At 42.3% G+C, this 15,913-nt stretch overlaps 1 protein-coding gene across 1 annotated transcript; it reads right to left on the bottom strand.

The window, feature by feature from the left end:
- Positions 1–1,438: 1,438 nt before the first annotated feature.
- Positions 1,439–7,669, bottom strand: KCNE4 (potassium voltage-gated channel subfamily E regulatory subunit 4). The gene is made up of 3 exons (XM_052804821.1): positions 5,673–7,669; positions 4,457–4,674; positions 1,439–4,030 (listed from the first exon to the last, which is right to left on the bottom strand). The coding sequence occupies exon 3, from the start codon at positions 4,002–4,004 to the stop codon at positions 3,513–3,515; it is 492 nt and encodes a 163-aa protein (XP_052660781.1). The 5' UTR covers positions 4,005–4,030; positions 4,457–4,674; positions 5,673–7,669; the 3' UTR covers positions 1,439–3,512.
- Positions 7,670–15,913: the final 8,244 nt, after the last annotated feature.

Below are 15,913 nucleotides of genomic sequence, written 5' to 3'. Positions count from 1 at the left end.
TTAACAACGCTTCTTTTATTTTGGAATAATAGCTATCTGGTAGTCTTGGGTCACTGGGCTGTCTTCAAGGCATCATTGCACTCAGTTGCACATCCAATTAACTTTTATAGCTAAAATATATTTTTCCTTCTTTTTTTTCCTATGGTGCCATCAAAATACTAATTTGGACAAAGACAAATGCCCTAGGACAAAGACAAGTACATACCAAACTATCACGCATGCTTTCTCGAACCCCATGGGCCAAGGATAGTTCCATCACAGTCTGCAAGAAGGCGGCCACACTTTCGTGCTTACTAGCTCACTTCAGTGTAAATAGACTCCAAAGCACACAGTGTTTCCCTTTATAGCAGCTCAATTTAATGCAAGAAGCTGCTGGAATAAGTTCGCTTTTTGATCCATAAAGCAGAGCTGTAATTTACACTTTGTTCTGTTTTTCCTTCTTATCACCAGTGCTGTCAGAAGTCTCTTGATTCATTATTGTGGCAATGGAAACACTGAAACAGCGGCATGGGTAACCGTAGAAGATGCAACATTACTGACCCGCTATTCCAGGACACTGTGGGTGTCCCAAGAGATTACATTGCTGGAGGGAAATGCAGTCTTGCTGATGGGTAGCTTTAGGTCCACAGAAGCCTGTGAACAGGCTCCAGAATTATTTAATAGGGGTTGAGTGAAGAGAGCAGAGCACAGGGGAACAGGTTTTGTGGGAAAGTGAGCAGATATAACTTTATAGCAACCTGATTTTTGAAACAACCTCAAATTACCCCATGCAAGTAGGTCTCAGCCAGTGCCTGTGACCGTGTACATACTGTCACAGTTTGAAGGAGATACGGAAGTGCAAAGTTGCCTCTAAACACTTCTGCCCTGCGTTGGGAGCCAGAATCCCGAAACCTCCCCTATCCCTGATGCTGGAAATGACAGAGCAGCAATGAGACCCAGGGTCAAAGCTTGTGACACAGCCAGCTACGTACCATGGCCAAGCGCTGGAAATCCAGTGGGAACAGAGATCTGTGTCAGATACTTGCCCATAACCTCAACCCTAGCCCACCCAATTTGCTACAAAGCAAATGTAAAACCAAAACTCAAAATGCAGACTTTTCAAGAGGCTGAACAAGTGACAAAAAAGATTTCATAGCAGCTTGTCAGTTTTGCCAGCCTCTCCAGTGGCTCGCCAGCACCCCTAGCTCTTTGCAGGAGGACTCCGGGTATCCCTGCGGCCCTGCCTGCACGTGGGCAGGAGCTGAGCGTGAGGAAGAGCCAGCATGGACCCAAGGCAGATCTGGAGCACCTGGCTCAGCCCTGTGGTCAGCCCGCAATGCTGCAGTACTGTCAAACACAAGGAATCATTTCAAAAAGAGGCTAAGAAAAGGATCCTGTAGAAATTTGGCCCAGTCTCGTTACTGGAAATCTATTTGACGTAGTGAACAAACATGGAAACTTTTCCAGGAAACGTGTTTCTTTATTTAAATAAAAATTTGTGCCAGTAGAAACAATAAACTTTAAATACATGAGACAATTATATACAACTCAATGTTAGGAATTATATACATCGGTTTTTTACAGATACAAATACACTTATACCAAAAGTAAAATGACGAAGGAGAAAGCAATGGAAAATGTGACAACTCGTGCATGTCAATCTCATTTGGAAAGTTTCAGGATTCAAGTGATTCCAGGCAAAGTGCCAAACTTAATTTGGCTTCTTTCAAACTTAAAACAGCCCCTTTTGGAGTAAATCTACCAAAAAGCTTTATATGGTCTGATCCAAAGTTCACTGAAGTTGATGGAAAAACTCCCACTGCCTTCAATCTGAACCGAATCAGGCCTTTCTGAGCACAATGGAGCCTTTGTTCTGCTGTGTTTAGAGAGAGACAGTGATACCTCTGTAGGCTACATCATATTAACCCTCCAAGTCAAAAGCAGAGTTCTCCCTTCTAAATGGCAGAAGTACAGCAGACTCTTGCCTCAGTTCGTTTCTGCTGTTCAGCGTTCATGTTTTTCAAGCTGTCTCTCAAGCTCTAATGCCAGTGGATAAATCACAGAGCTATTTTAGCACAGGAAATATGTGGAGACATTTTTGCAAACATTTTGCCGTGCAATGCTTTAGATTCAGGCTCTTCAGCCCTCATGCTTCAGAACTAATCCAAACATTGTAATAAGTTATTATAAAATATAAGGTATGATTGAAATATTTATTCTTTTATTTTTATGCATTCTTACATTTTTAACAGTGCAAAAATTTAGTAACTAATTTCATGAGCATTTGAAAAAATCACAGTACCATTAAATTAGTGGAGGGAAGTTTGTGGTGGTTTTAAAAACTAGTTACTAATGACTTTATAGAAGAAATGCATGTGTCACATGCGAGCTGACAAAAAAAAAAAGATGTGATGCAATGTTTATCTACACTGGCTTAAATAGAGCAGAAAGTCTAGATTCTTTAATGATGTAAATGGGTACGGTTGTACTGACCTCAAATGGAGAATTTAACTCCAACAGAGAAGCACAAAATCTTGTGCATGTCCCCTGAAGTCAGGAGGACTCAGCTGATGAATTCAGTGGGGCCAGGATTTCACCCCTGCTAGGTTAAATTCTATCCCGAATTCCACCTATTTTTCAAGGGGGTGTAACAAAGCAGCATTTGTTCAAGCCTTTCTACATCTTACATCTTGTAACAAAGATCTTTTAATGTCTTCTTTAACTTACAGATCTTTGCCTTTAGTGATCAAATGTATGTATCTTTAAAAAATACAAAAGCGAAAAATAAAACCACTTTTCCTACTAGTAACTCGGTCAAAGGCTGCATTGCAGCAGAAGTTGGTGAACCTGATCCAGCCAGTACAGGTACAATTTAAGCAAAGATAGATATAGTGGCATGGATCTGAAACTGGGCTTTACAAACCTCCTAGAAATTCAGTGCATCTTTTTTTTTTTCTTTTTCTTTCATTATTTCTGTGCCTAAAGTCAGTTTCCAGCCATGCTGCACTCTCCCTTCAACTATAGCATTGACAGATTTTCAGCTTTTGAGGCCGCATTGAGCAAATCTGCTGTTGGCTGTGGTTTGTTATAAGAAAAACACAGTAAAAGTACTTCTAGTCTATCACAGTTTTGTGTGAATGAGCATTACCCATCGTCTTTAACAACCAGGCACTTGCGTTAGGGTAACTTCCCTAAACATTTCCCAGATATTTGCAGAAACCTGAAATATGCAGAGACATGTCAGTAATAGTTACCTCATTAGAAAATATATATATATTCTCCTCGTTCTTAGCTCCTACGGTAAGAAATAATAATAATGCAAAAATTAAAATTAAGCATCCCAATTATGTGCAAGTTACACTTTGGAGTTGGGTACCACTGCTTGCTTGTCCTGCCAGCTCTCAGGAAGACCTCAGGCCCAGGGGCACAGATACCTGTTCACAGTTCATTGGAGAGCAGGAAAGTAGAACCACAAGTTCTTAGTGGGAGCTCCACTCACACTCTGGCAGCTGATCAAGGGAGCCATGCAAGTGCTAGGAGTTCTTGTGGATGTTTTCCGCAGATCCCTCGCTGCTCTCATTGAGGAGCGTTTCTGACACTTCCCCCAGTTCAGCATCCAGCACTTCCTCCTGGATGGTGAAGTGCACGTCTGGGGAGGAGGATTCGGAGCTCACACTGCTGCCTTCCATCGAGCAGATGGTGCAGGACAGGGACGGCACCATGCTCTCCTGCAGCATGTTCAGCATCATGGGGATCTGGACAGATTTCAGCCCCGATATGGTTGGTAGAGGCTTCACAGCTTCACCCCATTCTCTCTCCTCATCTTTGTAGAGCAGAAGCAAATTGGACTTCTTCTCTTGTCTTTTGGATTTCATGTAGCCAAGCATTATCCCTATCAGGAAGATCCCGTAGAAAGACATGACGATCAGAATGTAAAAGTACTCGTTGCCATTGTTCTTCTCCATGTTGCGGGATTCAGCATCAAGCACGGCTTGGGTCATGTTTGCATGGTCCATCTTCAGCATGGGAAGTGTTTTACTACAGCTAAAGCCTGGAGGAGAATGTGTATATATATGTAAGCTCAAACTTCAGATCAAAGATGTAAAAGAAACATCTGGAAAAAGATATCCCCAAACTATTCCTTGCTACTTGTAATTTGTAAGCTTGCAAAACACTCACTTGATTGAAGCTTGCAGTCTATCATGCCTCAGCATTAATATTGTAAGTGAATGAACTGTTATTCAGATACAGAAAATATTAGAGGAAAGAAAATACATAATATTAAATCATGTTGAGTTCTATGCTGAATTATAAAACTCCCAACCCACGTGATTAAAGAAAGAAAACTATATAGAAATACCCTGCTAGGCACTTAAACATAGTTTTGTGCTATTTGACCATGTTTCCATAGGAGGGGAAAAAGTTAGAAGTATTATTTTATTCAATGATGCAGGAAAAAAATCAAAAAGCAACTTACGTTGGTATGCAAATAATTCCTCCTTTTGCAAAGCTCAGGAGATCTTTCCTCTACCAAATGCCGGGTGTTCTGAAAACTTTCCTCTGCTGCAGTTGGAATAAATAGCTCTCAAGAAATGTTTCATCACGTGTTTTAGAGGCACAGTTTATAATAGTTTTGTGTTGGAGTCAACAGATGAACTTGAAGGATTGCAGTTCAACCCACTGAACTCTTAACAGCTGTGAAAAGAAAAAGAGTCGGGAATTCAGATTTTACTCTTTCCTAACCAGTTCAGCACTGGCTCTTTCAGGCTGTGAATCTGTTCCTTCCACTGCCATCCCAATTGCTAAATCTGACCTGTTACCCTGAGAGCTGCTATGCAGAATGAAAAACCTGCAGACCATTATACTGTGCTTGTCATAAACTATAGAAAAATATACATGTGAATTTTATAGTAGACACGGTCAAGCTATTTCCATGTGTGCTATACATAGTTTTCCCTGAAGAGATGGGGGAGGAAACAGGTTATTTTCTTTGCCTGGGACTAGTGACAAAGCTTTACAAATGTGTGCAAAACAAAGTGGTGACTTTCAACTCATGCTGCAGCTCCACTTTGCCACAAGGTGTGGGGCTGTGGAGAACCGGGCCCTGGGTCCCAGGTGACTTTTGGATGGAGGGGTGCTGATGCCACTTAACTTTGGCGATCAAAGCAGCAACTATGGGATTTTGGTTCCCCACATAATCAGCGGAAGGGTGCAGACTCCTCCAGGGAACAACTCGGAGCTCCTGAAGTTAGCAGCCCCCTTCTCCCACTGTTTGTAGAAGCAGCCAAGAGCTACATGGTCCACACACTGTTTATGCATAAATAGACCAGGATCTCTGAGTTAATGCAGATTTTAGTATGAAGGGACGTTAACAGCTTCTGGGCAGAGGGATGCTCCCTGAGTGACCGCTGGAGGCTGTTGCAGCTGGCTGCTGGGCTGAGCAGTACACCTCCCAGACCACTGGGGAGGGCAGAGTTAGGATGCAGGCTGGGTCGCGGGGCCCGCAGAGTTCCCAGTCATTGGCTCAGTGGTACAGGAGGCTTCGAGACCCCTTTTCAACACGTAAGCAACAGTACAGGCCATGGGAAGAAGGAGGCCCAGCTTGCACCTTGGGGATTTCACTTCCTTATCCTCTCCATCCCCGTTCTTCACACACAAAGCCCAATTAGTTAGGCCCCACATGTGAATGTCACCCCTTCTGCAAAGCTTCAAGGATGTTTATGTAACAGAACACTCCACTTCCAGAAAGTAGTCGACTGGTGCTGGAGTTTCCCAATGGTAGGTCTGGGTTTTTTTCCCTTGCAGTCACTTGTGGATTCTTTGCATAGACAGCAAATTCTTTTCCAAACTCTGCCCTCACAATCCCTCTGAGGTAAAGGCAGATAGGATTAACCTCTCTTCACATGTAGGAAAAGGCAAGAGAGAGAAGTTAAGCAACTTTAAATGAAGTGAAGAATTCAAGAAAAGCCAGAATTGTATCTGTGTTTGGAACCAGCATTTTCCATCGTTTCTCTGAACGACTCCACAAAGAAAAGAAAAATTTACATTAGCCAGATTCCCTTCTCTGCCCCTTAAAATAGAGGATCCACCCTTTAGGATGTTGGTTTTATCTCCTTGCGCATTCCCATGTGATAGCTCAGGAGCTGTTGATGTTGGACTAATGTCTACTGGGATTTCATCTGACAAAATCTGTCTGCAGCACCAGCTTGCCAAGTCTGGATTCTTCTTCCCCATTTCCGACAAATTACTGAGCAGGCAGCAAGAGCATGTTAACTGGGAGACTAAAACATAACCCAGAGAAAGTATCTGGATTTTCTAGCTAACTTTGGGGAATTTTTATTTCATATCTTTCTCAGCTCCGTGTGATATTTGCTCCCCCATTCAGCTCTGGAAATTTGGAATTTGAAAAATTAAAGACAACATGTCAGGACCTTTTTATGCAGGACTTCCACAGAATGGTGAGGAAATGCTCAGCATTGTCGGGTCAATGAAAATTAGCTCAGTACAAGGAGAAATCCCTTCTCTGTGCCCATGACACCCTATGAAACCAGCTCTGAAGCTGCTTGATCCTGGGAACAAGACCACCTAAAGCCTCTCCTGCTGCCTCCTGTCAGTGTTACATACAGGTCATCACTCACCTCAACATGAAGAGCACTTTCAGTCGCCCGGAGGCACCCACACCCCACAGCTCCCACCAGTGAGCCAACAGAGCAGAGGCAGACCAGCTCTTCTGCAGGTGCCTGCAGGTGTGAATAGGGTCTCTTATTTGCTTCAAAGCCTCATATTCTTCATGTAGGTGAAGCTCTGTACAAAGTTACCACAATGAACTGCAGCACCCAATAAGAACATGGGAAGACTGGTCAGGTACATCCCTAGATTTATGCAATCCCCTGAAGTTCAACTGAAAGATGACCGAATTGCATAATTATGCATAGCTATTGCCGAAAACTCTTTGCAACGATGTTTACTTTGGCTAGCTGATGACAACTCTTCTCCATCTGTTAGCCCATGATTCTGGAAAACAGTTTAATTTTAAAAAGGCCTGGAAGGAATCCCTGAGCCTTCTACAGACACGAAGAGGAGGGATAGGAAGACACTGGGGAATAAACACCTGAAAAACATATGCCACTTGCTTACTGGTGCCTTAAGTCAGCTTTCTCAAGCTGTACCCTGTAGAAACTATATTTTGTCTAAAAACAAGACCTAGAAAATTGAAAATTGGAGCCTTTTAGTCTTATGTTTCAAAATTACTTTTGTTGCAAATTATATTGTAAAACCATTGATCGTGGCAAAAATACTTGCTTGATTTGAAGTAATTGGTTTTTTGGAGTTAAAGTTACTAGCTATTTATTTTTTGAAGTTTATTTCTTCCTTTCAGATCCATTTTTTTCCCCCACACTTCACAGAATTTCCCCTGAAATTTCACTTACAGATCTCTTATGCTTTCAGTGATTGCCTCTCATGTGTTCCTCTTCACCTTCTTTGCATCAATCCCAACCTAGGCTATAACATTTAAGAATAATACTCATGCTGTTGCTCCCACCTTCCAGATTCCCCCTTTGGAAAACATTCAGAGTAATAAAGCAGAGCAACAGCCAGGCACTCCAATGATGAAAAGGTCACAACATATTTGCTGATGCCAGATTTTTTTTCTCAAGGTCCCTGTCTCCTAGAGAGCCTTTTGTGGCAGCAACCTCCGTCACCAAAGGACGCAGAAGTTGAGGCTTGAGGCATCCCATGGGGCAGGAACTCTTCACAACATGGCTTAAGGGATAGTATGATGTGAACCCTTCCTCCAAATAAAAATTTGAGGACAGTCAGAAAACTGAACAAAGACAGAATCCATTATGAAGACAACATAAAATGTCCTTAGAGACTCGGATGACTCTCTGCAGGCTGCCATGGAAAATATATGCCTAACCCTTCATCACGGGCGTAATCCACGATCTGATGCTGCATTTATCTTTCTTTTTTCCAGTTAGTGAGTTAATAAGACTAAAGATACAAAGCATAATTGTTAAAGGGCTATCTCCTATGGGACACGGAACCTGTTTGATAAGTGTACGCTAACAGTATCACTCTAAAGAATATCTGAGCATGTGCATTTTTGGAGTAACCATCTGAAAATCCGAAAAAAAAGGAAGGAAAAGAGCAATGGGAAGGACAGAGGCGTTAGCGGTTTTTTTGCCTGCACATGGACCTTTAAGGGCAGTAATGGTTGGGAATTTACCACTAGGGAGAAAAAGCAGGGAGAGTTTTGCCATGCAAATATCGACTTAGTTATTATTTAGACCTTCCAGATGCTGCAGTTGGGAAAGGACAGCAAAGATGATCAGTATTTTTCACTCACATGTATGATTTCAATTAAAGTAAAGTTAGAGATGAAGAACTGGGCTTGACACCATAAAGGAAGACACAATGAAAGGGATGTTTATGCCCTTGATTTGCTCTTGCGTTTAAAGACCTGCCATGCTGAGATGTACGTACTGACTTTTGGTCCCACTGCAAAACACGCACCTTACTGAGGATCTGATCCTTGAAGTCAAAGCCCCTTAAAGTTAATGGCAGTGACTCACCTCAAGCAAATGTCAGATCAGGAATGGCACCTGCTCCTTTCAAGTTCTCTGGAACTCAGAGTCAATTTTCAGTGAAGCTTGTGAATGTGTTGGAACAAAAGAGCTAGTTCAAAAGCAGCAAGCAAGTCATGCACTCATTCCCGGAGTAGGGAATGAGTAGCAGCCCAAAGCAAGTCACGTGCCTCCTTGCTAACAAGCCTACTTACAGTATGGCATTTATGAGCTTTACTATATGCTCTTAACGCTTCTATGCCTCAGTTCACCCACTTGTGAAATGAATCTAATAATACCTACAAATTACATGTGCTGTGAGGGTACAGCATAGTAATGCACTTGCAGATCACTACCTGAAAATGTGTCCTCATAAGTGCAACGGCATTACTACGTGGCTGGGCTGGCATCTGAGCAATTCTCACACAGCTCTAGGTTCAGTGTCATTTTCCATCACTCTTCCTTATTTTTCATACTGCAGAAATAGATGACAATTTTTATATACTTCACATAAGCAATTTCTAGAGGAAGGTGGCAATTTTCTCAGTGTCATCCACAATATACCGTGTTACCATCTGGATACCAAATGGAAGTAACACTCTGCCCGGTTATTAACTGTGAAAAGCTTAGTAAAATGCTACAGCTCTGCCTTGCTACCTTACAGTCTTCTTTGGTAAAAACATGCAAATATAAGTCCAGAAGATGCATGCCTTCTCCCCAACTTCAGGGTTTAGTTTGCTTTAATTCAAATTTTATTTAACTTTCATAGCAGATCCTCATATCATGAAACGTCAAGTTTCTCAGGCGTTCCCTGCACCCAGAGCAGCAAAAACTTTATATTTTTACCGATAGCAGCAAATATGGGGTTCAGAAGCTCCTCACAGCCAAGGTGGCCATCTGCCCTAGCACTCTCAGCTCTAGCAGTGGCAAGAGATTTCCCAGAAGTCACATCTGGAGTATTGCAATTGCCCTCCAAGCACACAACAAAGATCTGTAAGGCAAACTGGTTTCTGATCCTGAGAGATGACAAGCAACAGAAAACCTCAATGATATCTGTAATAACAGTTTACACTAAATTTAGCATTTACTGTAACGCATGTGTTGTGGAACTCTCGAGTTTTGGGATAGGCATTTCTTTTCGACCTCTAAACTGAATTTCAGAAAGCTGTGAGTGACTGGAAACAAATAGAGTGGAAACAGGTAACTCTTATGATAGCAATAACAAGAAATTACATTTAAAAAATACAGATTTTTCAGTGGCTGATACAAGAATCTGAGTCTGAAGTCATCACATCGTCAATTCTTTTTCCTGTAGCTGAGACACGTTACAAAGTTATTGTATCAAATATATTTCTATACAATAAAATGAAACATACTTCAGATTACCTTACATTTTTCCTTTGATGTGGCACAGAGGTTGTAGGTATGTTTGATTTGAAAATGCTTTTTCTTTTCTTTTTCCTTTTTTGTTTTTTGGGGGTTTTGTTTGTTTGCTTGGTTTTGGCTTGTTGTTGGTTTTTTTTCCAAATAGAATTACCTGTTGGGTGCACTATCTTTAAAAACAAAATATATTTAAAGCTTTCTTTGCTCTCAGTGTCAAATGCTAGAGTCAGTTGCACTGTATGTGATCAACTGTGCTTGACTTATTTGTTTCTATTGGGGATTTAAAACAGTTTGCAACATGCTAAATTCTGGATGCCATTAAAAAACAAATCAAGAACCTCTAAATTTGATTAGCAGTATTTAGAAGAAATTCACTGACAAATCCAAACACACATTTCTGCTTCTTCAGTGAAGAGACAGTGCTTACTCTTCCAGCTATGGAAAGGTGCCGTATATAGGACCATTCACCCTCTCTCTGAACTGCTTCTGACTCTAATCTGCTCAGAACTAGCACTTTGATTACATTAGAGAAGGCTTCTAACAAACAAATTGTAGGTGAAGGGTTATGAATGAATACTTAGAGGTTTTTTGAAAAAATGCCTCTGCACGCAGCATGAAGATCTCTCCTCAGTTTTCTATTTTTTTTTGTTCATTTTAAGATTCTTCATGATCTGAAAAATTCAGCATATGCCAGTAATTGATAAGCATAAGAAATAAAGGGGACAAACCCAGTGAAAACATTCAGGTGCTTGACTTGAACCCTCACCTGACTTCAGATCAGAAATTAGAGAAAGATCTTTGGGAAAGTTAAGAGATGCTTGCACAACGTAAGGCAGAAAGCTTATAGAGACATTGATAAACATCTAGCTATCCAGTTAAACATCATAGAAGATCAAATAGGAAAGAATGCATTCATTTTCTCGTGCCGGGAAATATTTTGTTAGGCTGCATTCACTTTAGTTGGGACTCTGCTGCCTTCTTCACAAGGAGCAGCTACACACTACCTATTGCCACTCATGCAAGTTCATGCCTCCCTCCAGTTAATCTCTTTCTGCTTCTTGGTTTTGCTGGCTACATGGAAGCCCAGCACAGTTCGGTTGTTTCGCTTTGGGCTTTTTTGAAAACAATGTTTAGAAACCAAGGAGAACAGGGGAGCAGGATGCTTTCTCATGAAATGAATGGGGCAAGGTTCACACACCCAGCGACTTCAGTGGCACTGGCACAGGGGTGTGACAGTTCTCAAAGTCCACCACACTTCAAAGAATTTGAGAAGAAAAACAAACAGACAAAAATTTAACCACTAGGGAGACCACAGACTCTGAAGTCAAGGAGACAGTTGTTGCTTAGTCTTACTAAGCAGTTTTAATTTTCATACATCAAGAAACAGTAAAGACCCCAACATTTAGATGAGCAAATTCTGCCTCAGATATGTGCCCAGAACTCCCACTGAATCCAGCAGGATTTTGGTGAGTGTGAAGAATGCAAGCGCTAATACAGAGCAAGGTACCAGTCTGGCTTCCTGCATGGACTGTGTCTAGATTTCTGCTTCGAGATTAAAGTACCTGCCACTATACAAGGGGTATTTCATATTAATTTCTAACACAGCTCTTGAGGATGGGGTTTAATACAGAGTGCTCAAAAGAGATTGAAAAAAGGGAGGGAGACCATCATGACATTTACCACAAAAGCAATTCCACTCCTTTAGGAACTTGCAACAGCATACAATAAAGAATACAACACAAGTATCAGTGATCTTCCATCCTCCCAATGAGAGAGAACACATGCAGAGGTAAGTTCACTCTCCTCTCCCAGAAATAGGTGTAGAGCAGAGATGAAAGGGACAGATAGTGCTTTCTCAGTGGCACACATCCAGCGCAGCTGAAGTGAAATCACTTGCAAGGCCTTAGAGGAACAAGCCACATTTCTCTTCACTATTACTTTTTCCAATCCTGGAAAATTTGTTCACAAAGTAAAATGCAGTCCATGCTGTTTCACAGCCATGTCAGCGTAGCATCCCAGGTCACTGTGACCTTCAGTGCATGCGGGATTTTTCACTTTCACATGGATACCAGATGTTAAACCCTCTCTCCCTCTGATGTTCAAGGCCCTCGGGCTTTTGTACAACATCAGGCACTCAGCATCATGTGGATTTGTAACACTCGCTTCGAGTTTTTGTTGTGAAACCTCCACATTTACTGTAGCTGTTGCAGCAAACATCACACTCCATTAATTTCTGCTCTCAATCCTGTTGACCTGAATCTTCACAGGATTGCAAACACAGTTCAGATTTCATCAGTGCCTTTTTCTACAGCAGTCCCCTTTCAAGCTGAAGCAACACAGACAGCACTTCAGTTTGATTTATTATATCTTGGCATTTGTTACCTGTACTCACTTTTAGAGCATAAAATACACAGAGCAGCTATTTATATTCTTATTCCAAAAGTCTGCTTTGGAAAACACAACACAAGACATGCAATAGCAATCTGGGGTGTAAATAGCATCAGTTGGATGAACCTCAGGTATACAGCAAAGAGGACAGAAAGTATACAAAAGAGGCAGCAACAGCACATGCATCCTCTCCGAAGGGAGGGATTCTGCACGGCAAAGGAGGGAAAACACGAAGCTGTGATTTCTGAAACCCGAGGCTGAACTCCCAGACTCAAATGATGAACCCATCTGCAGTTTGCCTTTGGTCTCCATAAGGTCTGGATTTCCCCTTTAGTGCCTGGATACAAGAAGTTAAGATGATTCCTCTAAAATGAGTTGAGATCTGTTCCTGTATTTTGGTATTACTCCATGGAGCCACAGCTGTGAGTATGCAGAGGATGAGTCCCTAAATGCATAATGCAGAGAATGGGTCGTACACAACACAGGGTCATGCCAGCTTTAACAGAACAGGATTTCTTCCTTCTCAACTGATAGAGAAGCTTCATTTCTTCCAGTTAACACAAGCACTTTTAATCCAGCCTTGTGCAGACAACTGATGGAGCTCGAATGATGTAATCTTCCATTACCAGGACCCTGACTGATACAACAACTCCCCCACCCTCCCATACCTTCTGCATGACAGAAATTTCAAAAGAGCTCTGAGACACATGGGAAAGCCCAAGGACAAGCCTGGTGGGAGAAGCCCTCCTGACACTTCCCTCGCCAGCACAGCAAGTTTGCACCTTGCAGATTAGGTGCACCCCATGGGTGCACATGGCATCAAACTGAACAGACAGAAAGCGTGCAGCTCTCTGGGAGCCCCTGCCATGCTCCCCATGGGGTCCACGGCCACGCCATCCCATGGAAAACTGCCCTTGTGCCATGTATTCAACAGAAAGAGGGAAGAGAGCACACATCGACAGTGCAATAAGGTTGATCAAAGGAATCAAAATTAACTTCACAAATTAATTTTTAAAAAGTGATACCAAAGAAAAGAAACTTAGGAGCATGTAAATGCCTGCTCTAAGCAGGGGCAGCTTACTTGCAAATGATGAGAGAAACTGGAGGGGATGTATTTTTCAAGTGCAGGCATTTATATCTCAGTGGAGAGACATCATCCCTTCTTGAACTTATTTTGTTAAAGCAAAGACAACCATTGGTTTGATGGAATTATGCTTTTAGAACTTAAGGGAAAACACTCTCCTCTCTTGGCTGCTCATAACGTGAATAATCAGCCCAAAGTAAACAACATGTGGTCTTGTGTGGTCTTTTTGCTCTTCATATGAGGCTGGTATTTCACTCGAATCTAGGAAGTGACAGGAAGTGGGGAATTCTGCACAGATACAGGAGATACTGTGCTTTCCTAACGAACTCTGGAAATGCAGCATGTTTGGGGAAAAAATTATTGCTGTTCCAGATGGGAAATACAAAAAACATACATCTAGACACATAGAATGAATTAATACTCCTTTGAGTCACATAACTAAAGAATTTTGATGCAGCCATATTCACAAAATTTCCCGACTCTTTCATAAGCATTTGAGCGTTCAAGCGTCAGTGGAGTGAGTACTAATCAATTCTTAAAGTGTTAAAGTGTTCCTGAACACTTCCTGAAGTGTTAAAGGAGTTCCTGAAAGCAACATAACTACTGTATTATTTGTAAATATAGTTCATGGTGTGTGGTGGTTGCTCACATACATCATCCACTTCGGGAAGAGAAATCGTGCTCCGGCAGATGAAAGGGCTCAGCACAGCAGGGTCTGTGTTCCCTTTGCTGTTGCACTGCAGGCAAGGAATCCGTTTGCTGCTTTCTTCAGCAAGGATCCTGAAGAATGACAACTGTTTAACATAGTGCTACCCATTTTCAAATGAATATGGAGTGTGGAAAGTTTGTGCTGGTTTTCTTAACCATCACTTGCTCACTCGACCCCAGTGCACCCTGCCTGCACCCATCATGGTGGGGGACGCACACAAACCATTTACTCTGTGTGTTTTCCAGCTGCCCACTCCCTTTCCTTACCACACAACTTCCCTTCCACATAACCCATCCATGTCCCCATCTCTCTGACCCTTCCTCTGCATGGTGTTGACCTCCACACCACCAAGCCACTCAGTCCAGCTCAGCCAAAGCCCAGGAGGGGTTTGCTACCTGCACGTGATTTGGCTGGCTCCCTTCACCCCACAGGCTCAGCTTCATGCTCTGTGTATTGCAAAGGCAAGAGGACACAGGCTACTCTCATATATCAAATCCTTCAACTGTGAACTGAAACTGCAGACTGGAAGCCGTTGCTTTGAAAACTGGCACTCATGTAGTCCTTAGCTACATTTCAGGGCTTACCTCCTTCTGAGTTAAAGCTCCTGCCACCTTCTCCATCTGTGACTCTTGTCCCTCTCCTTTGATTTCTCCCATGTTATCTCATTTTCACCATCAATGCCCTTCACAAACCAGGTTGCCAAAGCACCTCCTCCAAACCCCTCTAAAATCCACTTGCTTGCCTATAGGGGTAAGGAGGGAAGGGAGACAGGAAAGAGATTTTAAGAAGAGTCTAAATAACACTAAAAATACTCATGTGCACATATCTCAGCACCACACATCCATATTACTTGGCCATGTCCCCCTATGACTTTTCTCTGATATTTCTGGTTATAAATGTAATGTATCGTATCAAACCACATTGCTGTGTTTTTGCTGGGGCAGGACTGTGTCTGTAGCAAGATACCTCGCATTTTTCTGAGCCATGAGACAGCAATCACACCCCGTACATTTGTGAAGCGCGCTCAGTTGGGACAGCTCTGCAAAACACCAAGTGTTTTCCCAATAACTCCCTCCAAGAAAGAGCTACCGGAACCAGTTCCTTCCTTCTCCCAAAAGATAAACTCTTTTTGCCACATCTCCCTGGCGCTGCAGCTCAGCCCTTTGCCCCCCACCAGCGGCGGCAGCACTGGGGCTGGTGCAAGGCCAGCCAGCGTGCCCCGTGCTTCTAACTCTCCTCCTTTTCCTAAATGTTCAGCCATGGTTTAGTCAGACTGAATTTTATTTTTTTTTTTTTAAATAGTTGCTCATTCTCAAGCAGAGATGGGTGCATCTATTCTGGAAGGTTCCCTGCCCAAGCCCTCGTTGCCTGGCATATCTTACTTGGACTGGAGCCCAGACCCAGAAAATGTTCATCCAAATTCATTTGTGTTTGTAAATAACAGATCAAAATGAAAAAGTGGATGCAGATTTAATTGCTGTAGGTATAATAATCTCAGCATTAGGATTAGCTAGCAGCATAAGCAAAAAAAACCCCAACCCCCCCAAAAAACAGTTACCTGGGATTAAGGAGTCTTGACGATTGAGCTTTACGATTTGCTGCTGAACGAACCAACACGTCTAACTACACAAATTCCCATTAATGTTTTGGTCTATTGTAAGGTCTTTTTTTAAATATCAAGCTGGCTCTCTGAAGACCACTGCGGAAGATAACTAAAGAGTCGGCAGCACAAAATCGCCATGAAACTGGGTAATGAGCTGTGCCAGGCTGCAAGTTTGAGACAGCGAGGGCACAAGAACCTTG

This window comes from Harpia harpyja, chromosome 12, assembly GCF_026419915.1.
Source record: "Harpia harpyja isolate bHarHar1 chromosome 12, bHarHar1 primary haplotype, whole genome shotgun sequence".
NCBI lineage: Eukaryota > Metazoa > Chordata > Aves > Accipitriformes > Accipitridae > Harpia > Harpia harpyja.
The sequence above is the reverse complement of the archived record's forward strand: the minus strand, read 5'-3'. Positions and strand labels throughout refer to the sequence as shown.

Excerpts from the sequence above, each read along its gene's own strand:
- KCNE4 (XM_052804821.1), bottom strand. The coding sequence starts at position 4,004 with ATGCTGAAGATGGACCATGCAAACATGACCCAAGCCGTGCTTGATGCT.